At 41.3% G+C, this 23,213-nt stretch overlaps 1 protein-coding gene across 2 annotated transcripts; it reads right to left on the bottom strand.

Moving 5' to 3' along the window:
* Positions 1 to 8,050: 8,050 nt before the first annotated feature.
* Positions 8,051 to 17,251, bottom strand: TASL (TLR adaptor interacting with endolysosomal SLC15A4). Of its 2 annotated transcripts, XM_040582488.1 has the most exons (3): positions 17,050 to 17,251; positions 14,577 to 14,692; positions 8,051 to 10,090 (listed from the first exon to the last, which is right to left on the bottom strand). In XM_040582488.1, the coding sequence occupies exon 3, from the start codon at positions 10,082 to 10,084 to the stop codon at positions 9,206 to 9,208; it is 879 nt and encodes a 292-aa protein (XP_040438422.1). In that variant the 5' UTR covers positions 10,085 to 10,090; positions 14,577 to 14,692; positions 17,050 to 17,251; the 3' UTR covers positions 8,051 to 9,205. The 2 variants fall into 2 exon arrangements, with proteins under 2 accessions (XP_040438422.1, XP_040438421.1); XM_040582487.1 differs by lacking the exon at positions 14,577 to 14,692.
* Positions 17,252 to 23,213: the final 5,962 nt, after the last annotated feature.

Raw genomic sequence — 23,213 nt, 5'->3', positions numbered from 1 at the left:
TAAGTAGGAGTACCTGAACACATATCTTCTCTACAAGTTACAATCATGTCACTGAAGTTATTGTTCATATGTTTTGGAGACATTCTCTTTCTTGGTGTATTAAAGGCTTGCACCTGATGCCCTTACTTAAACTGAATAATACTTTGTTTCATGACTTAGCCCATCGAGCTAATGACTTGCAAAGAAAAGTACTATTTAATTGGAGTAAAGATGATACAGCTTGCCTATAACAAATCTTAGCATTTAAATATTTTTTTAATTTGTGTTTGAAAGATCACATATTCTTTTCCCCCTTCTTTTGCTTTGATGCAGTTTAAATTATGTTGGCCACATCTAATAAGCAAGGATCAGAAGCTGTAGGACTTCATTAGACAAAACGATACGTATCATGGATTTTTCCAATATACTGCTGATCATGTTGTAAGCAGAATAAAGAAACAGGTCACCAATTAACTTCATTTCACAGTATATGACAATTGGGATGCAAACTGAATGTAATCTAAACTGATTTATCTTCTTACAAGTGCCTTTGATCTTCAAACACAATGGAATATTTTGTATACATCAATAGTTCAATAACCCTTATAGTGTACGTAATAATAACTGACATCACATTAATTGACTTTTACACAAGGACCTTAGATGTATCATGAAATAACTAGGAAATAATCATGTTCCTGCCTGAAAGGTAATCTATTATTTTACAAAAGGATGAATCTATTATTTTAATCATTTCAGTTTGATTTAATGAATGTGATTCTAGCAAGTACCATTCTCCTTTGCTCCAGTCTTCAGAAGTATATTTATTACCAGACCTTCTGTTTTCCATAGGGATTCTCCAGACTATGTATCCAGTCTGGAAATATTTTTGCAATAGACTATAGGCTAACAGAAACACAGAAACTGTACTTTACTATACTTAGTCTAAAAACCGTGTGTTGTTCTAATTGATTTATTGTAATTGGTTTTCCAATGACTAAATCTGTAGCTTATTTTCTAAGTTTAGCTGGTCAAGGACCGAATTAAAGGATAGAAGAAGGGGGGGAAAAGATACCTTAAGGCGTCTCAGTGTATCACCTCTGATTCAATTGTCTAATGTATTTGTGATACCCTTATTTCAAAGAATAGCACATTAAAAAAGGCCAAAGGGTTATATCCAAACAGCAAAGACCAGAGGAAATAAAACTACATTAAATAAGTGCTCACAGATCAAGTCTGCTAAGAGAAGTTGATAAAGCAAGTGTTTACTAAGAGCTGGTAGTCTCATTGGATTTAATACTATAAACTTGTCACTATGGGGTTTAGAACACAGTTTGAAGCAAAAGAAAAGTAGTTGTGTGAATTAAAAATAACCTCCTCTAGTTCTTTCTTCTGCTAATCAATACCTCTCTACCATTCCATCCAGTCTTACTTTCATAGCTGTCTGTTATGAACTGTGCAGCTTCATATTAAATTGAATGTCTTAATAGCAATTTGAGTTGCACACTTCCAAATAATTTGCAGACGACCTTGAGTGTACAGATTTTGTGACATGGGATGGCCCCTTCTGGGTAAAATTTGGCTGCCGTGAGACTGAAGCTGGGAAGGTCCAAATTCTCTGCAGAAGCAAGGTGAAGCATTTCTGATACATGCATAGGGTAGCAAGGATAAGGGGATGTAGTACTGGTATGTGCAGTGTCTGGTAAAGGTGAGCTGTGAATATTAGAGAGGAGTTGTCCTGAGACATGGTTATGTCAAGTATGGAAACTTCTCCTTGAGTTCAGGAGATGCTAAGATGGTTAGAAGATGGATAAGTGTCATCTGGGAAGAGGCACTGGAAGCAGGAACCTGAAATTTCACTAGGATCACGAACCTAGTTATAAAAAAGAGGATCTAGAGACACTGTATATCTATCCAAAAAGCAGGATAATAGAAGAGTCAGAATATGATGAAGACAATGTAGAAGTAATGCCGATGAAGTCCACACGGTTTTTTGTCTCACCAGCTGTTTACATCTGCCAGTTTATCCTGCATCGCAGCTGCTGCTGCTTGTTCCTTCTGTATTTACCATTAAACCCATCTCTCATTTTGGGAGCTATAGACAATGAGCACGATGCCACTTCTCAGGAGTATACCATGAATTTTGTGGTGATTGATGGGGGTGGTTTTAGCAAGGTTTGGGATGGCTGGGATTAAGAACCACAGCCATCAGCGTTTCCCAGCTGGGACCGCTCAGGTGGCCAAGCACATTGAGGGAAAGGGGCTGGGCACATGGGGCAGGATAGCCAGGAAGAAGGACGGTGCATGAGGGGAGCATGCATGGAGCAAGGAGGTCTCCAACAGGACTTCCAGTGACACACATGGACAAGGGAGGACACAGCACCCCAGGAGGCCTCTCTGCTAGATGGGCTTGAGCGAGCAGCACAGGGGCTCAGTACCAAAAACTGGCTGTGGTCTGTGAATACCAAAGGGATGTTAAACGCCACATGCTGCCAAAATAAGGAATATTTGGTTCATTTCTTAAAGTAGGTAGAAGTTAGAGATGGGTGCTTCTAAATGTGCAATTTAAAAGTTTTTCATCTGTGAAACAGCAAAAATTAATCTTTGAGGCACAGTAAGAGCTGTTACCCCTTCCACCAGCTCCTGATTCACTTTTCTTTCCCAAGAATGGATGCAAAAGCAGGGGCCACTTTTGAAACTATGCTACATACATTCTGATGTTAAAAAATTAACTCACATTGATTTGTGATAGCCTAGATCTTCTCAGGATCAGTTGCTGGTCTATTCTGGGCTGATATTTGGAAAATGCCTTTTGATAGACTAACCTTTCCCTACCTGTTAGATTATGCTTTTTTAAAATAATGAATTCTAGGTGCACGTAATCAAATTTCTGCTTGATTTCTCCAGACTTTAAAGAACATGGCTGTGCATTTTTAATATGACCTTATTAACAAAAAAAAATGACTGCTTGGTGGATTATTTTTTTCAACTTCTCAGCTTTTCCTCTTGAGTCAAATATTGTGCTTCTGAAGTGACACTTCAGCCAGCTTTTGCTAAATAGGTCAATAACGCCTTGAGATTAATTGGTTTAAAGTGCAGAACTGACAACCTCTAACCTCTCTTTCTTAAAACTGGTGATCCTACTGTTGCTAAGCCTATCTATAATATGTTCAGTATGTTTCTTTATTTTTGTAAATAGTTTCTATGTAGAAATGGATTTAAATTTGTCACCTGTGTTAGAACGCTGCTGTTTTTCCTGTTCTACCCCTATCCTCCAAGCAGGATCCACTTTTAGGCAAGGGAGCTTGCATGCAAAGATGAAAGCTGGAGAATTGCATCAATGAAAATACCAAAGTCAGTTCTGCCATCTATGATTTTATTATCATAGTTCTAGCTCTGGTTACACAAAAATGGTTCTGGAAAAAAGCTGCTGCACAGCCTGGCTCTGTGCCTTATGCTTTTTTCATTCCCATTGTTCACTCTTGAAAGAGCTCTCTTATTCCACTTCACATTCAGCAAGCAAAGTTCAGCAAAGGAGCGAAATATTTGGTGGTCAGTGCTGAGCCAGCCGGTGGGGTGGAGGTCCAGAGAAGGGTTGTGGAGTGACTGGGCAGCTGCTGCTGCAGCTGCAGCAGTGGCAGCTCCCCCAGCCTCCAGTCCCTGCTGTCACCCCTGGGAAGCAGGAGCCCAGCCCGTGATGGCTCACGGCTGTCCAGCACAGCTGGTAGGGCACCAGTCTAGCCATAGGCCCCTCATGTCTCCCACGCAGCTGTGGCTGCAGGGGGAGTGAATGAGACCCCACACTGGATGCTTCAACCCTTTAAGCTTGAAAAATGCCACAGGTGAAGCTGCCAAGATCATTGTCTTTAAATACAGAGGTGTTCCTTCCAGGCAGGGAGTGGCTGGAAACTTTGCCACCCCTCAGACTTGTCTTCACCGGGAAAATTGTGAAACCTCTTTTCTCAGCTCCCTGCCACCTCCCAGCACATTTCACAAACCTTGCTCTGCAAGGGCCTCCTCCACCTCTGCAGGTGTCCCTCACCTCTGCCACAGGAACTCTGCGGCCACCACCAGCCTTCCTGAAGTCTCCCCCCACCCATACCTTCCACCACTGCTTCTGGCCGTGCCATCTTACTAGTCCTCCTGGTTGTCAGGGAAAACAGGATCATCATCTGCAAGGGGGGTTATAGGGGAGCGGGGAGGTTCGAGAGCACAGAAGCAAGCCAAAGACGGTGTGTAAAACCACCGAACAGGGGCAGCATGGCAGGAGGAGGGAGGGAAACTGGGGGGAGTCCTGGAGGTTTGGATATGGCAGAAGTGCAGGAGCCCACAGTGACCAGCCTCGTGGAAAGACAGATTGGGAGGGTGACACTGGGGGGAATGGCAGCACGGAGTTCAGTAATAATCAGATGTTAACTCAAAATGAGGCACTGCTAATATTCCTTGAGGGAATTTCTACTTCAGGCAAGGTAGTTCATCCAACATTTGCCTTGACAGAGATGTAAGAAGGTCTGAGAATGAGCCTCAGGAACATTGTTCCCTTCAGCCCTTAGAAAGCCTGCTTAATATTCTGATAAATCACACTAATCCTGTCAGCATTAATGTCGGGCAGATGGCAAGCCAGCCCTTCCCAGTACAGCAGAAGCAGAAGTAACGCTGCAATGCCCAGAATAATTCTGTTTTGACCTAAAATTCTGTCTTTTTCACGTTAATAATTTTTTGCTATATATTCCTAAACTGTAAACGGTCTTCTAAGATAGTGATGGTTTTACCCAGCACAAAATAGCTTGGGAGCCAGGTCTCAGTCCGTGTTAGCTGCCATGGCTCCACCAACCAGAGGCCAGTTATACCAGTTTGCACTAGCAGATGTTAATACACCGATTTAAGCTGCCTGTTGTGTCCACAATGAGTGTACTTAATGCAGCTGGAGAAATCCCTGCCCCTTCTGAGCACTGTCCATAGCTGTCATATCAGTCTCTCAGAGATGGATTCCCTCTGTGAACATGGAGATGCCAAGTAGCCACACAGCAACTGTCACAGGCTGCATTTAACTGGATGTGTGGAAAGTTACTGACTTCATCAATTAGCAAAAGTACAAGAGGCCTTCCACATCTCAATATTGGTTTAAAATCTGTGGGAAGGAATCACTGTAATGTGGTGACCTCCCTAAATCAGTAATTGTCCCCCCTGAACATAGGGGAATGAGGCATGGCTCCCCTGTCCACACCAGTAACAAAGACATTTTACCGCAATTCTGATAAACGCGGTAACAAAACCTGCAGTCCCTTTACCCACCTCCTGCCCGATGCTCAGCAGGTCCTATCTCTGAGAGAAAGCCCTGGCAGAAAGCAGCCCAGGGAAGGGATAGCTCTAAATAACTCCACATTGCTTCAGCCCTTGAAAGGACAGTAGGAGGAGAACTAGCTGAACCTCAGGGTGCTCCATTGAACCCAGCGATTCTGGCAGGTCCCATTCTGCTCCTGGCCTGCAGCAGCTTCCCTGAGGTGAAACCCCAGCCCCATGCCTGGCTGGAGTCAGCGCTGTAGAACTTCACTGATCTCAGTTTTAGGTGCTTGGATTTTTGCCTTCATCTGAAGGCAGCGATCAGAGCATGAAATGCTCACTTTCACATTCAGCACAAAGCCCAGCCTGCACTTCATATCTCTTTTCCTTCCCCCAGCTGCTTCTTGGTAGGGACAAGCAATCAGAGCCAGCAAAGGGCTTAAACCCAAATGCAGGACCTGCAGGTTGCAACAAATCTGACATCTTTTTCCCTCCCTTTTCTCCCCCACCAAGGATTTTTTTTCTCTTAGCACTGCACACCCAGCCCACCTGGAGGCACACAGGTCATGTTCTTCTGCCACAGTGATGGGCTTGGACTCTTGAGGGCACAGTCACACTACACCTAAACAATAAAACTCTTACCTGCTATAATCATGTTATCAGCATTATGTTCTGTAAAAATGCCTAAGGAAGCTGCTAGAGTATGCTGAAAGTGGTTATAAATTATCCTTCTGAGATCAGTTTCTTGATAGTTGAACAAAATATCAACCAAACAGTTACTGAAATATTCATTACAATTTTCCTTGCCTTCTGAAGTGATCTTAAACATATTAAAACACCCATATTATTACCAAGTATAGTGAGAGCAGAATTGAAACTCTCCTCTTCGACATGCACTCCCCAGCCACAGGGACTCCATCAGCATTTTGATAAGCTCATGTCAAGAAACGATGTGCCCGTGGCTAAAAATCAGTTATTTAACAGAGCTACTAAAAAAATGGGATCTCTCTCTTTAAACGTTTGACCCTGAGGCAGAAGAGGAGGGGAGGGAGGGAGGGGGGGAGAGAAGATGATAATCGCTTTAGATAACAACCTGACTCATGGTAATAGCAGCCTAATTGCTATCCAAGTGCTTTTAGCAGGAAACAGCCCACACCTAGGGAGGCACCTGTGCAGAGGAAGATTAGTTTTAAATGGAGAAAGGACAGAGATATAAATGCACTTTCAGCTGAGCACAGTGGAAAGTAAGAAATAGTTGTTTGTTTATGTTGGAACTGCCTTAAATCTAAAAGCTACTTCATACTGCTTCAGATAATGGGATGCAATTTGTGTGAGAAGCAGGTATGCTACAGGACTCAAAATGGGGATTTATATTTAGGCAAAGAAAAGAAAATAATCCTATGTGGGTAAGAACCAGTTGACGCTGTCTTTCTGGAATAAATCAACTTCGGCAATGATTATGACCTTTTCATGAAATTTGTAACTGTTGGTCTGATGACACAAAATAAGACCTTTACTTGAAAATAGGCATGACTATAGCAAGTGATTTGCTTGGAAGAAAGCTGCATGAGAATGGAATGATTTGTAGTTGATTGATTAATCAAATGTAAGTACCAAACATGCCTTCCGTGTGCACAAGCCATCTTTTTGTACCCCTAAGATTTGTCTGTCTTTTCCACTACTCTGTAGTGCATTGCTGTAACAGCGCTGTCCTCTGGGTGCTGAGCCCCCAGCTCTTGTTGCAGGCCCCTGGCACAGCAGCAGCGGAGCGAGCCCCGTAAAGGAGAGGGTGTTCTCACTGGGGTTGGGCAGGTGTTCAGCCCCTGCTCCCCAGCTGCCCTTGCTCTTTCCTCTGTCGGTTCTGGGAAGGAAGGGCTGCGGTGAGTGGCTGCTGCCTGCAGGTCTCCGTCACAGCCCTGCCAGCTGGGTGGAAAAAGCAAGATCTGGACTCTGAGAAAAATGCAGTTTTGTTTGCACAGGACGTGGCCTGTGGAGTGGGTAGAGTTGAGTGTAAGAATCAATTATGTTCTCTGCTGAAGGTGCCAGATCTTTCAGCAAGGGTATTGATTTATTCATTCAGTTCTGCAAGTTGCTTTCTACTACATCTCTTGCTACTAAAATACAGCAATATGAATGTCAGTAGGCATGAACCCTGTGCTCTGAAAAGCCTGAATCTGTATCTGTACAAAGGTTATATCTGTATCTGTATAAAGGTTACTATATTTGCTTGGTTTTGCTGTCCTCTGCAAGTTATTTTCATAGATTCTAGTGTATCCTTTTATTCCGAGAGTTTCAAGAGCTAGATCTGTTGGTAATGGATTTTGCATGCAGAGCACGTCTGTGCTTATGTGTTACCATGAATATTATTTTCTCTTAAAAATAGCATTTTTATCTATTTGTAAATTGCATTTGATCACAGTCTAGAAATATTATATGCCAGAAATTATCTATCTTGAGTTGCTGATTAATAGTATTTGGGTAGGCTGCTATAGCAACAGATGTAGTTTCTGGATTCACACATCAAGGGTTCTTATGGCAACTGGTTTTTGGATACCCCTTCATTGCATAAGCACTATGAGCTATCCCAGTAATCTCTGGAAAAACAGCATCAATAGAATAAACTGATGCGTACAACTTCACATTTGTTTTTTAAATATACATGACGGCATACCTTAAAAAAAAAACCCCAAAGCAGAATCAAAATGACACTGTGAAATCAATAACATGAAAACATTTTAATGAATATTTATTATAAATTAGTATTTATATTATACTGATACTTAAACAATGGTGGATTTGCATTGACAATATGTTATACGTTATACAGACTCAAGATAGGTAACCATCCTTGCCACAAGGCAGCTCTTTTTTTTATTTTCTTTTTCTTCTCATTTTAAGGCTTAGTAAAATTTTACAATAAAAGACCTTCCGTTAGAAATACATGAGGTTCAAATGACCTTGTCCTAACAACAGAAGCGATTAGCCATGCTGCTTAGCGGTCCATTTCAGCTTTCTTCTGTGTTCAAAGGAACCGTTCACATTAATCAAATGGGCTTTGGACTAACCCTTATTTTTCAGTGTGCAATTCTCTTAACAAAGTTGAGTTGTTTTTCCTTTTCCCTCTTTATTACCATCACTGTCCCTACACAACCATTCCACAGCTGTAGCTCTGTAAGTAGCTGGCAAAGGTGGCATCTGTTTGTGATCACAGGTCACCACTGTCCACTGTGATAGTTCAGCTCAGTGCAAAACAAACTGGTATATATGCACGCTCCCACTGATGAAGTCTGTTTGGAAACAGAGTTTGTGCCTCACAGAAAGGGATGGTAACTTTTGAACGGGAAGATAGAAATTAAACATTTGGGTTAGTATAGAAGAAACTGTAGAGTATCTGTCCCTTAATGATTTTTAAGAATTAATTATAAACACCTCTGTGAGGGATGTCATAAGTAAAGCCATTTGAGGCAGGGAGATGAACTAGACATCCTAAATTCTGTATTTCTGTGGCTTTGCCATCGCTGTGCTTGTGCTTGCGTGGGTGTAAGCTTTCACTTCACACAGCCCTCGGGGCAGGGGTGGCAGACTCTAGACAGAGGAAAGTTGAAATTATATGTCAAGCACATGGGGAAGAAAGCGAACATGTGAGCACCTGGAAGAGTGTCCCTTGGTCTTAATCACTTTTCTACAAAATTGTTTTAATGTCTGAGGCTCACTAAAATAACCCTTTAGGGAAAAACTTAAAATAAAAAAATAAAATAAAAAAATCATCTGGTCAACAATAGGGGCTGTACAGTATAAATATTTTTTACCTATTTAATATGTACTGGAAGGTTTAATTTAGATGGCAATGGTAAATACATTTTTATGGAGCAGAAAAATGTCGTAAGAAACTAAAAATTTACTTCACAGAACATAAAACTTTCTAAGGGCAGACATTCCAATATTATGCATTAGTGTGGCTATACTGGGAAATACACAGACTAGGTGTGCTAATTTCTGAGGATATTTTTTCACTGGCTATTTGTAAGAACCGGCTAATGACAATGTCTTTGGCTTTGGTGGTCTCCATATTCCTTTCCTTTGATATCTGCATGCTGATTTGATCTACATTAGTCATTATAAGCTCTGAGGCCAGGATCTGAGTAGGGGATGCTCTGTTTGCTGTGCTATCCATGATGTACTGCTTGTACAGCTCCACCAGCTTCTGTTCAAGGTAGTCATTCAGGGCTGAGTCAGAGAGGGGCTGCTGGTGGGGCACTAAGCTTGCCAGCCGCCAGCATGAGGAGTAGCCTTGGAGTGGCTTGCGGCTAGTGTCACTAGAGGGGGGCACCCTCACGGACTCCATGGGGGGAGGAATCTCCGAGGACTCCAAGAAGGGGCCTATGCCGCTGTCACAGGTAAAATCTGTCGTGACTGAGCTAATTGGCACAACGTAGTCCCCAGCTATGTGCAAATCATTGTAGTTCTTGCAAATGCTTTTGCAGGAAGATGGAACCAAGTAGGTGTCTTTTTTTGTCAGCCCCTCACAGACATGCATAGTTGGCGATGGCTGCCCTGCAGGCGCAGGGTGCTGTGTAGGCTGTAAGAGATTATCCTTCTGCCTTCTGCTGTGCTTGCTACCTCTAGAGCGGCCTGAGGAAATGCACTTGCCAGCAGATCTGCATCTCTGAAGGAGGCTTTTTCCTTGTGCTTCATCTGTGGAAGAATAATTAATGGACCTCATTTCATACACCACTTCCTCAGCCAGACTCTTGCTGTAGAGCTCAGGGTTCAGGTCTTCACAGAGGTAGACAATTCCCTGAAGGTAACCTTCCGACAGCATCCTTCACTAAAGGAAAGGAACCACCAGCAGGCAGAAAAATGACAAGAAGAAACTATTAGTTCATTACAAAGTCATTGAGTGGTGCTTACATTTGTAAGTCTGTTACTAGCTCTGGAGAGAGGTCTCCAGTTTGGACACGAACAAGAGTGTCTCTGTCTTTCTAGAGGACTTGAGTCAATGAGTGAAGTGATCAGCTAGTCTCCCTGTTGTGGTGTTAACTCAATTGCATCAAAGTATATTCTGTATAACGTAATAAATGGCATGTCTGATACATCCAACAACAAGTGAGTTGGGAAAAGAGGAACAAGAAGTGGTTTGCTGTGGTAATAGTTGCCGTAGTAGCTTGCACTTAAATATGTACATTTTTGCCCTTGACTTCAGTAAGAAGCCAGGGGGTTTCCCCCTTTTTCTCATATGCTTTGAACCAACTCTTGATGTGTGTGGTTTGTCAGCTGCCTCTGAACTACGTTGATTTGAGATTCATATTGACAGTTTCTGTTCCCAGCTAATCAATGACTGTAAGTGTGGTTCCTTTTTCATTAAAAAATCTCAGACCACTAAATTAGCACTTTGCACTTCTGCATGCCAAGGAGGATGGAATTAATTCTCTAACATTTAGACATGAAAATGTCAGTGGAAAAAGCAAGGCTTTTTGGAGGCATGATTCATCTGACCTGTTTTAGACACCTAAATAAAAATGAGATTAATTGTGCCCTAGATTTGCTTGTCACTCTCCAGTTACTATATGACTACCTTAGATTCAGAAATCTGCAGTGTACTTTTGAAGAGCTGCATTTCAGTGCAACACACAGGAAAGTGCACATTTCAGAGGTAGTCCAGCTCCTTCACTGTTGGATTAGTTGTGAGTACCACCAGCTCTGAAATCAGTTTCCATTGCATTTCTAAGAAGGCACAATGAGGTTCCAGCAGCAACTAACTATCTCCAATCTCTGAGCAGGCAACTCAGTCTCAAAAGCTGAGTAGGCACGTTAGTAATGAAAGACAGGACTCACTCAGAAGGACACACATGCATCTGCACATCAGTAAATGTTCTACCCACTACCACATAATTGTTCTTAAGTCCACCTCTGTATCTTTTTTTCTTAATAGGTGTCAAGGAGATGATCAATGGGAAAGATGTTCTAAAGCAATTGTGTAGACCAGCAAAAAGAAGGTAAATCTTGCATAAAAATAATTTAAATAAAAACTGGGTTTTTCTTTCTATAGTACAAAATATCTTGTATGATAGAGGAACAAATAATTTGCTTTTGTTTTAATAGTGGGTACATTTCTTCACTTACTATTTAATCCAATTATATCACTTTAGTCCTTATCAAATATTGTCTCTGAAGATATGAACATGTGTCCCAGTTATTTGACAGTTTGCCTGTCTATTTCAAAACACCCACTGTGAAGGAGCACCAGAACGGGAACATCTTCCCACAAACTGTGAATGGGGAGGTGGCATCTCTGGCATGCGCTGCACTACCCCATGCTGCTGCCAACTGCTTGACTTATCTTTTTGAAGAGTGAAAGGACTCTCATTTCTTCGCAAAGTATTTCACGTGTCACAGTTGCTAGTGCAAAATGCTGGGCTAGTAATAAAAGTTGTCTAAATCCTGCCTAAGCATGGATATAGACATTACACAAATGTCAGGAAGGAGACAGCATGAGAAAAAGCTTTCCTTGGGGCACAGAGAAGTCACTTTCACAGTATGAAGGTTGGAGGGAAAATAAACTTTCTTCAGAAGAAAGTATTTGTGGAAAGTAAGTGTGTCCAAACTTTGCTTTGGTGACCCTGGATCCTCTCTCTGCTGCTGCCAGTTGTGTGAGGCAGGTAATATTTAATGAAAAGCAATCTATTTACATAAGAGGGGGAAAAAATCACGTTTGGGGCTTGGCATTCCTCATACTCTGCTGTTATCTTCCTTTAGGTTTTAGCTGTGATTAAGGTGCCACCACAGAGATCTTATCCAAATGCTAGAGCTGCTCAGGTTATCAACTCATCCCCCACCGTGCCACCCCCCACCCCCCCTCTTCTGCTTCAGTTTGCACTTTTTGCAGTGCAAAGGCTCTTCCCTTCCCCCAGTCATCCATGGCCCAGATGGCTTTATTGCAAAGTCACCACTGACTTCAGCTGACATTGATCTGGAATTGTTCTTTGCTTATTCCTATGCTTATTTTTAATGTAGATTCTGAGAAATAAGTGGAAATATAACATATGGCCTGTTCACTGCTCAACCATTGTCTGTAAAGGTAGCATGTGACACTTCTGTCTTTCCTACTACCCAGATGTATGTCGCTTCTGTCATAAGGTGATACATCAGGGAAATGAAACCAACGGTTTCATTTCTTTGCACTGCGTTCTGTGATACTTATTTTAAGAGTTTTAGAGCACGCTGAGACAGGAATGGAAAAAAGAAAAAGAACTGGCAAACTCAAAAATATTAGGCTCCCGTCATGCTCAGGAGTTGTGTGCTTTGCTGAATGGGTTACAAGCTTACCCTCCGAAGTTGGCAAGGGCTGTCACACTAATCTGACTATTCCCAGCTCTGCAAGGAAATCTGATTGCAGTTCTGGTAGGCAGTGCTGAGAGCTTGAATCAAAAGAGAGGTGCCTATACCTCTGGTCCTAGTACTTAATGTATACCCCTGTTAAGCTGTTATTCCATTGCTACCAATGGCTGGTCACACAGTTGAATCACCTTTAATTCTTCCATTTTACTTCTGGTAAGGATGACAGTTTTCATTCTAGTTTCTTGTGCCTGTTTTCTTCCCCCTTCCATGCCACACACGCACGAATAAACCAGGATTCCAAGAGCACAGGGATTATATCTAATGTTTTTCAATCTTTTGGGTTTCATGCTCCTTAAATTCAGATTTCACTTCCCTCTTCCTGAAAATAACTGCATAACTTCCATTGTACAAGGAAAAACAATCCCTTTTACAATTCTGATCTGATGCATTTTGCATGTGAGGTGAACAAAGAGATTTTTCCTTGTATGGCTACTGAACTGGCAATGAGAGCTGACCACATTCTATCTAGAGCTACTGGAGACAGAGGTCTCCAGTTTATGTTTACATTTGCATCTTTTATATCTGATATAGTCTTTATTACTGTCAGATGATATTAAAAACTCATATGTCTGACCTAGGGATTTTGTTCTGTTCTTCAACAAAAGAAAAGCCTAAAGGCAGGATGAACGTTCAAAGCCACATGGAGAATCCAGTGGTATTGCCAGTATTTTGTGAGTGCTTAAGGCAAAATTTGCTGCCTTACAATGTTTGGAGATGGAGCCAATGTTTGCATAAAGACCTCAGATTACAGCCTGGGAGCAGGCAAACAGAACACCAGTTCTTGGCTCAGGATAGGCAAAACACTTAAGGAAAGCCCAAGAAGTTTACACAAAGAGATATGATAAATTGTGTCCTATACAAAAACCTGAGCAAAATGAAAAGTTGCTAGGGAGAACAGAAAGAACTTGGTGCCGGCTGGGGTCACAGCTCAATGGACATTCTTTTGCATTGCAGAAGGAAGGGATGGAAACTCATAGAAGAGACAAGCTTGTTTTGAATATGTCTGGCTTTCAGGTCCCTGAGCAAGGATCTGAATGGCACTAAATTTGTGCTGCTGGTGGCTGGAGTTGACATTTTGTCACAGGTTACACCTTAAATTCTAGCTGACTTACTAGATGGGACCACAGGTGACGATGTTTCCCTGCCTTGAGGGAACGCAGATCCTGTGGATCCTTCTGTACTTTTTCCCCCATTTAAAGAGATGCTTTTCCAGGCTGTGGCGATACAGACAGATCCATTCAGTGAGGTTTGGGATCCACCCCAGATTGCAGGACATGCATGCAGGAGTTCACCTGGCAAGCAGGTTAGGCTGGAGAGTGAGCCTGCGTATGCTGCAGGACCCATACCTCACCTTCCACTGGGGCTGGTGTGAAACAGCTCCCAGGAAGCCCCAGTGCAGCCAGCGCAGGGAAATCAGGAGAGTGAAGAAAGTAATACAATGAGCTGTGCGTACGGATGAGTATAGCCTCTCCTTAATGCCTGAAACCCACAGATCTTTGGTATCTGAACCCCATTTGATTAAGGACTATCTCCAGTGCCCTTGGCTCGCTTGGGTAAAGGTAACGTTAGTGACACTAAACTGTATGGTGAGGTGGACGCATCAGAAAGGACAGCCATCTTACAGAAAGACCTGGGCAGGCTCGAAGAGTGGGCTAGCAATAACAATATGAAGTTTAACAAAGACAAGTGCAAGGTCCTGCACCTGGGACGACATAACCAAAGAGTCCAGTACAAGCTAGGATCTGTGTGGCTGGGGAGCAGCCTTGCTGAAAGGGACCTGGGGGTCCAGGTGGGCAACAAGCTGAACATGGCTCAGCAGTGCGCTGCTGCAATAATGAAGGCAAACTGGACCCTGGACTGCATCCACAGGGGCACTACTAGCAGAGATAGAGGTGTGATCATCCCACTCTACTCACACTTGTCAGGACTGGAGTGTCCAGTTCTGGTCCTCACAATTCAGGAAAGACGTGGACAGACTGGGAAGAGTGCAATGGTGGGCCACGAAGATGATCAAAGGGATGGAGAACCTGCCCTATGAGAAACAAATGAAGGAGTTAGGATTATTCTCCCTGGAGAAAAGACGGCTGCAGGGGGACCTCATCACAGTATTCTAGTACTTAAAGGGCAGATACAAAGAGGAGAGAGGCTCTCTCTTCACAGGAAGCCATGTGGAGAAGACAAGGGGCAATGGGTACAAGTTGTGTTGGTGGAGATTTCACCTCAATCTAAGAAAAAAAAATTTTACAGTGAGAACAATCATTCACTGGAACAACCTCTCCAGGGACATGGTGGAATCCACATCACTGTAGGTTTTTAAGATGATTGGACAGGGTGCTAGATAATCTCATCTAGGCTCCCTTTCCCATATAAAGTTGGACAAGATGATCTTTCGAGGTCCCTTCCAGCCTGGGTTGTTCTATGACCCTATGATTCTATGATAACAGTGGCTGATATTTGAGCTAGCAGTTGGTCCACTTTGCCCATGGCAGAAGAGAAGAGGAATAGCTAAGAGGTGCTTTTGCACAAGCATCTGAAAGACACCTACTGCAAGCGCAACTTCCTCTCCCTGCTGCCACTGCTGCTTTGGAAGATCTCGACCTGTAGGACTGCACCATGAAGCTCCTTCACCAGCAGTCATGAGCCAAACCCCTCTTGTCCTTTCCCCACAGCTCTTTTCACTCTGACCTTTTGGTCTTCCCATGAAAGAAAACATCAGCCCTGCTCATATGCACATCTCAACAGTCCAAGAGATGCAGGAAAGCTAGGAGTACCTCCTCCATAGGGGAATATGAGCTGTCTTGGGAGGCACAAGTGGAGTAGGTTTGAGAGTATAATAATCCTGTATTCCAAGAGTATGAGGAAATCTCCTTGCAGGAGCTGAATGAAGCAAGTGAGGAGAGACATCTTCCCAGGAACACATTACACTTTATATGTCCACTGTACTGCTGAATGTTTTTGTTATACAAGTGCCTACCCATTTTTAATCATGCTAAATGGATGGCAGTGAGCTTCAGGAGCATCCAGTTTCTTTAATTTAGAAAAAAATACATTCTTACTATATGATTGAGTGCTGTTGTATCTTTAAGTGGAGTTTGGGGGGACAAATAATGAAAACTCTATGTGGGTAAATATAGCTTTGCTATATTTATATTTCAAGTCTATTTTTTCAGCTCAAGTTCCTTGAAACTTCATACAGAGCAAGCCTGGTTCATAATCTTCCATGCTTTCCTTAATCATCTATACCCATACAAAATTGGTTTAGGACACCATTAATTTGATTTGATAGCATTTTACATCTCATTGCCACAGCTGTAAGCAAAAATATGAAATGTAAGGCAGGAAAGGATCAGGCTGCACATTCATAAGAATGACTTGACTCCATGATTTTTTTACACTGTGCTTTTATGTCTTTCTAGGGTAGAAATTATTTCATGTTTCAGATTTCTCTGTTTATTTTAATGAGTTGTTAGCTGTTGTCATGACTGAACTATATGATTGCAATATTTTCTGTCTAAGCAGTTGAAGTACAGGGGAAATAAATTCATGTGAACTCTTATAGAATACACTTTCTAGAAGTGATGACAATAAATGGTAAAGCAAGAAAGACAGAAAAGGCTGAAGGGGGTTTCCCAGGAGGAGTGAGGGAAATGGTGCACAAAGGAGCATTGAAACAGTAGTCACATCTGCTGTAGAGTGTAAAAGAGAAGGGGGAGGGTGCATGTTGTGTGTGTGTGTACACCCATGTCAAGCTGTGAATTTGCAGTGAAGCAGGAAATTTGCTGTGAATCAGGAAAATACAGTGATAGTTTCTTTGTTTATACTTTTTAACATCATCTTGTGTTCAGAGAAGTCTCAGCTTTTTTCTATGATTTTTTTTTTAACATGTTGCCCAAGTTTATCTATTATGGTCCCTATTTTTATTTCCAATTAACAAATAGAGTACTCCAGTTTGAAGACATTATTTAGACAGTATACTAACGTGCACAAAAACATCAATAAAAATACTATAATTATGATAAAAGCAACACATCTGTTATGACTCCCTTTAAAAGTATCCTGAAATATATTTTTAGCATGGTTTTATGGAAAACTTCAGAAATATCAGAGAACAAGGTTTTTTGCATTTTGAAGTTGCATTGCAATTGTGGCCAGTCAGGGTTTGTGAAGATGTCCCTTTAAAACGGTCTCATCACTTCTTAAGGCAGCAAAACCCGTATGTGGACAGTGGCCGAGACTGCAAACATGCACATACATTTAAACCAGAAAAAGTACATCTTCATTTTACCAGCTACCGGCTGTGATCCCACACAAACAGAACTGAGCCACTTTGATAAGCAAGAGCGACACTTTCATATATTTATATAATGCATAGTATATTTTAGTTCTTACCTCCAAAGGTACAGCAGCTGACCAGATACAGAAAATTTGTCTTCTAAACAGTTTGAAGTTTCCCGTGAGCCTGTCCTACCCAAAATGCAATGTTCTGTTTTTATTTCCTTTTTAAATACACTTCTAAGATGACATGTGTTTTATTTCTAATCCTCTACAGCACAGAAGTATAGAAAGACAGTCCCTTAGGAGATGAGGGGGTTTTATAACTGACTGAACTGCTACACACTGAACTTGGTTCCTCTTTTATGTCTAAATGAAACTTTGTTACGAAACTGTGCACTGCTAAAATAGCTTATTGCAACACACTCTGTCCAGGCAGACAAACTTCTCTTTATTAACTATTATACAAAAAAACCCTGGTGAATTGAACAGCTAGAACAATCACAGAGAAACTGCTTTTGCTGGCAACTTACAGTGTACCCCATTTCAATCACTAGCTACCATTCCCCTTTTAATTGACACAGCAAGACATCTAGATGTGTCAAAATTGTCATGCCAAATAGGTAGGAAGAGTGAGATGCCACAGCAGAAATGCATTTCACAGCAGGCCTGCTTTGCTGTCTGCAGACCCTCATACCTCTCAGCTTCTACCAAACAGCATGGCTCAGCTGGTTTATCGGGTTTTGCTTGGTATCTGCAAAACCTGTCTCTAGGTAAGTTAGATTTGAGGTGCACTCAGTATCTCAGTGCCTGCCATACCCAGGCAGGCAGTTTGCCTTAGCAAGGGCAGTGTATGAAGATACCTTGGGCAAGCAGGAGTTCATCCTCCAAGCTTGAGGTGTGTGGGCAGTGAATATGGCTTTGAGATTGGTGTGGGAGTATTCCTTAAAGCACAGAAGACAAGTACTGTTTGAAGGATGTAACCGGACTGTTTGAATTGATCCCAATAGGATGTACAGAATTTACTTAGAGATATCATCAGCCATCCATACATTGCAATAATACAAGGAATTTCTTTTCATTCTCAGTGTATTTTAACTTCCTTACTGAGGAACCATTTTTAAATTATTTTTTTTTCTCAGAAGCCTCCAACTCTGTCAGCCAGAAAATGTATTCTGGTAAAATGCTTCTATCAACATAATTTTGCTAAACGTTTGCTGTGATGTGATATATGATCAGGACTAGTATCCAAAGTCATCTTAGGCATAGGCATAGAAAAAGTACCTCAGTCTGGCCCTGTCCACACATCCCTAGCTAATTCATACAACAGTTTAATCAAATAATATTGTACCCAATCATATGCTATACTAGGATCAACAGCACCTAAAAAGCACAAAAACTGGACAAAATTGGTAGTTTAATGCAAATCTCAACAGATATCTTTGCTGTGAAAGTGCTCCCTGCAGAAACAAAGTTACTGTAGTAACAAGCAGCTCTTTTATGCTGAACATTAATATTAATATTAACATTATTGCATTATTTTCCTCTGATCTTTCATCAGTACTATGGACCAATCTCAGGCCTTGTCAAATTTATACTGCTTCAACACTTTTTTCAGTGTTTCCACATCTGGTTGAAATAGTATTGAGAGAAGGAAGAAATAAGTTTTACCTCTTCTTTAGATTCAGAGAGCTCTATATACACAGAAGCTCAATATTTCTAGTTAAACTGTTGCAAAATAAATTTGGTAATACAAAAAAGCATTTCTGTCAAGATCCCCAGAGAGTTTTCAAAATGTATTTTAAATTATCTAAACCTATGTAAAAACAGCAAGATACAAACGGCCAGATTTTTGAAAGTAAAAAGTGCTTCTACAGCCAGAAAAGCACAGCTCCCCAGAACCACTGAAAAATCAATCTACTTTCATATAGATACCTAAATATGGATTTAAGACTTACCTTCAGGCACCTAGATTTAGAAAAAATAAATTTCCTTTTTTTTCCCTGGTCATGCACATGCAATGTTTTTAGTGCTCTAGAGGAAGTCAAACGCTGTCTGCATTTCTGCACAGTAGATATATGTGCCTATGGAAGGGAGATGTAGAACTGTCATTTCTGTCATATATATTGCACATTAACATCCTGACAGTCTAGGCTTTGGGGATACTTGTTTATTCTAGTGAGCTTCTCCACATTCACTCAGGACCTCGGAAGGGTTATTCTCTATAAGAAGCTAAGAAGCATTCTCCTATATGAATTTTTATGCTGTGGTGTAAAAGCTGCTCTTTGTAGCACTCTGAGGTCCATATTCAGAGCTGAACGAGTTGGGAGACTATACATAAACATAGTGGCACCTGGACCCTTTTGCAAAGATCCCCACGTGTGTTGTGCCTCGCACAGCTGCTGGAATTGGTGTGAGAGGGGAGGGAAAGCTTCAGCACCTCAGGGAGTCATTTGGCCAGCCTCCTCATCTGTAAATGTAGCTCAGATATTGTCTGAGGCCATGCCAGCTTACTTTCGTCAGTGTACTTCACTATGGCAAGTCCAACACATCAAGAATATTCTATCCTCACTGCAAAAAGAAAAGGAAAACATTTCAGTAAGTTGCACAGTTACCCGCTCCCTTCCCTACCATGTTCCCTCTAGTCCCAGGGTTTCCTCTAGGAAACTGCTTTAATTTTGACCAAGTACATCTATCTTGGCTTTTTATTTCAGTTCAAGAGTTTATTTCCAGAATAAACCTGCCAGCTGCATGCCCTCCCTGTGCTTTGGTTTGCCTCTTGAAGCATGTGAAGCAAATTCCATTTGGATGAAACTCAGCAGAAGGACACACACCGAGGCCATACCTGAAATTTGCCATGTGCGAGTTTCCTCATGGGCTTTCATGAGACCACAGGGGAGCAAGTCCAAAATAACCACTCCAGAATATTCAACCCATGGAGGCAGGGTTTCAGCATGAGCTGTTCCGCTGTCCACATCTGCTCTGACTGTGGTGCACTATGGGCTGATGTAAGCAGAACAGAACAGTGCTGTCAAGGAACACATCCATAGGGTAGTACTAGACAGTTTATCACTTCTGCACCAAGTTACCCTTGCCCACCAATGCCTTTCAACTAGTGTGTCTCAATATGTTTTAACTGATAATGCTACACTGCCATAAACACAACAGAAAGCTGAAGTTCCTTCTGTACAGCTACAGGCTCCACCACAGAGGTTCAGTGTAAATAAATATCTGTTTAGCCTGGGCCTGTTTTGTCAAACAGTGCAAAGGCAGCTGCCTGTCACTTACAGGTGAAATGTTTGTATTCTAGAAATTATAAATAGGGAGCTTTTGAGAGGACCAATATTCATAGTTTTTTGTTAAAATTAATAGTAGGAATAAGTGCAGAAAATAAATCAGTTTTCCTGTACTATTCAAGCAGGTATGTACACAATAAGGTCTATGAAGTAATCAAACAATTTTAGTTCTACCCCCATTTGATGTGTCTATACCATTGACTAAGAACTTTGAAATAACACCTTAACATTATCACTTAGTTTATAATTACTTTGTGCAATATGACAAAGGGGATATTTTGAATCCTTTTGGTCTTTGAAAGGGAAGAGTTTATGGGAAGGCAATAAGCACATTATCCAGGACATCATAAAGAATGATCATGAATGATTTATGCTCCTTACAGTTGCAAAATCAGTTGTATTTCAAGCTTCCCAGTATGTACGCTGCACTTGATTAGAGCCTGAAATGCAGTTTCTGATGCATTAATTACACCAGTATAATCAATTATTTGAGTAAAATATCAGTCTTTAAACAGGAATGAAGCCTCCATTGTATGCAGTTTTCCTGCCCCTTTCTTCATTGCTGGTGGTAGAAAATAGATCAATATAATTTTCTAAGTAAAATCTGAGTATTCCCATCTTCCAAATGAGTACCAGGCAAGCCTGGTTTTGAAACATGTCAGGCTGAAGGGAGTCTCCTGGATGCCTCTTGTCTGTTACATGAAGGAAAGGTGGTTGTGGAATTGTTCTCCTCTTGGCCAAGTGCTTCCGCAAAGGGCATGGATGCACAGAGAGCCTTGCTGCTCCGGAAGCGGGTGGGGGAGCTTCAGTGCCCACCTGTATTTACTGTTTCCAGCTGCCCATGGCCAGTACTCACCCATGCAGCACAAAGAAGTCTGGCTGCGCTTGGGGCCCAGAGCCTTACCTCCAAGAACCCAAGTCAGGGGGCACAGCACCTTCCACATGGCTAAATCTCAAGATTTGCACCCAGAGTTTGATACTTCAGAATGAAATAGTCATTTCATCATACAAATGGCCTCTAAACCTTCCAGTTATCTACAGAGGCAAGGGTCATGAATTCCCTGATTTCTTGTTGCATTATAATATGCTTTTTGTACTTTGAGTGACAATGGTCTTGAGGGAACATTTGCTGCCTTACATGCTCCTTCTAGTTAATAAAATATACAATTTATTCTCATTAAATTTCATTTCTCTTGTGTAGTTCATATAAATATTTTAGTTATATCCAGTCATCTTTACATGTTCAATCTATGTGAAAATACAAAAAAAACCCGCAAGGCCTTTGATATGAGAAAATTACAAGAAACACCCTTACACCCTCCAATAAAATCTCCAAGGCCAAAGGGAGTTTTCTATGACAAATGACAGCAGTATTGAGTGTAGCATTATTAAAGCCGTTCTACATTATGTTCCCAGCATTAGTCTTTTCTAATAATGAACAGCCAGCTAATTAAGTCCTTTCAGTTCATGTTCTTTTCTCCTTTCTCTAATTTACATGAACCATGAGACTGATCTGGTCACAGATCAGAAATCTTTCCCTTCAATCTCAAACTCACTTCATTTATGATCCTTTATTCACCTTTAGTGGTCAAATTGTTCTGCCTATATTTTTTAAACGAAGGTCATAAATAGTGCTGCACCAATGTATTCCGAATAAAGTACCTTACTGTACAAGTAATCTCATTGATGGCAGAGCATATTGTGGTTTCCGTGCATAACCACATATGGGCACATAAGCGTATAAGCACTGTTATTTGGTCTGCAGCACATGAATCACAAATGGCCTATAAGCATCAGAAGGTAGTGAACTGGGCAAGCTGCCCTCTTTCCATTGTCAATGTCTAGCCAAAAGGCAAAAACTTCTTTTTTCCTCCTTTTTTTTGGTTTTGTTTGGTTAAAAAAAAAATAAAAAATCACAAACTCCCCCCCCCCCCAAAAAAAAAAAAACTAGTAGCATGATAACTTAGAAATGGATGGTTTTAAAGAAAAACAAAAAATCTAAATCTCATGTACTTTTTAACACCCTTCTAGTCTCAAATAATGACGAGGATAAAAGGCGGTCCACAATGTACTGAAATACTGGTGTACACCATAAATACTGTGTGCAGCTTGTCTCTGCTTCTGACTGAAATACCTCAGGGCAGGAGACATTTCAGTCAGCAGCAGAGAGGAGCCTTAAACTGCAGTATGCTGGGTAGTGCAAACCACAACTCTTCAAGCAATGAAGCGTATTCTTCCCCATCTGACCAGACAGCTTGGCTAAAGGGTTTATCAGCAGCTATAACCCTGCTTACATTTTCCACTGCCAGATCTTTTTAGGGAGTCTTCTGGGGTCATTTTTTAAGCTTTCTGGGATGCAGACATCAGTTCTGCTCCTTTCATAGATTCCATGTTGTGGTAGGCCTCATCCAGCTTTTTTAAAAGTCTATTTTCAAAGCGGAAATTCAGCAGTGAGGTTTTTTTCTGGATTTTTCCCCAAGATGCATCATTCCTCTGTGAGTATCTAAACTTTCAAAATATGCGTATATAATTGAAAGGGTTGGTGTTTTCTTCAGGTTTTATTTTCATTTAATGCTTTTCATACATTAAAAACATCTTTAAATGCTTGAAATTCATACAAACAAACAGCAAACAATGTGAAAAAAATCTTAAATGTTATTTTTATTTTTAAACCTGAGTAAGCATAGCAAATAAGCGTGATAAAAATAAGTATTTCAGGTGGCAAACAAATAAATCAGCCATCCCAGATCCCTGCATTTCAAAGCACTCTCTGCAGAATAAAAAAAGTGCCTGAGCCCCTAGTTACATCAGATCACCGCCTACTGCAGAAATCCCACATGGATGTTACACTTTGCTTCACAAGTCTGAAATGATTACTCACTTATGCTCACTTAATTAAGTAGCAACTAATTACACGCTATGTACCAGAAAGGCACATCATTGGATTAGTGATGAGACTAACCATTAGATCTGGGAGGAAATAGT

The sequence above is a fragment of the Falco naumanni genome, chromosome 2 (assembly GCF_017639655.2).
Source record: "Falco naumanni isolate bFalNau1 chromosome 2, bFalNau1.pat, whole genome shotgun sequence".
NCBI lineage: Eukaryota > Metazoa > Chordata > Aves > Falconiformes > Falconidae > Falco > Falco naumanni.
Note: the sequence above shows the minus strand (reverse complement) of the source record. Positions and strands in the feature narration are given on the sequence as shown.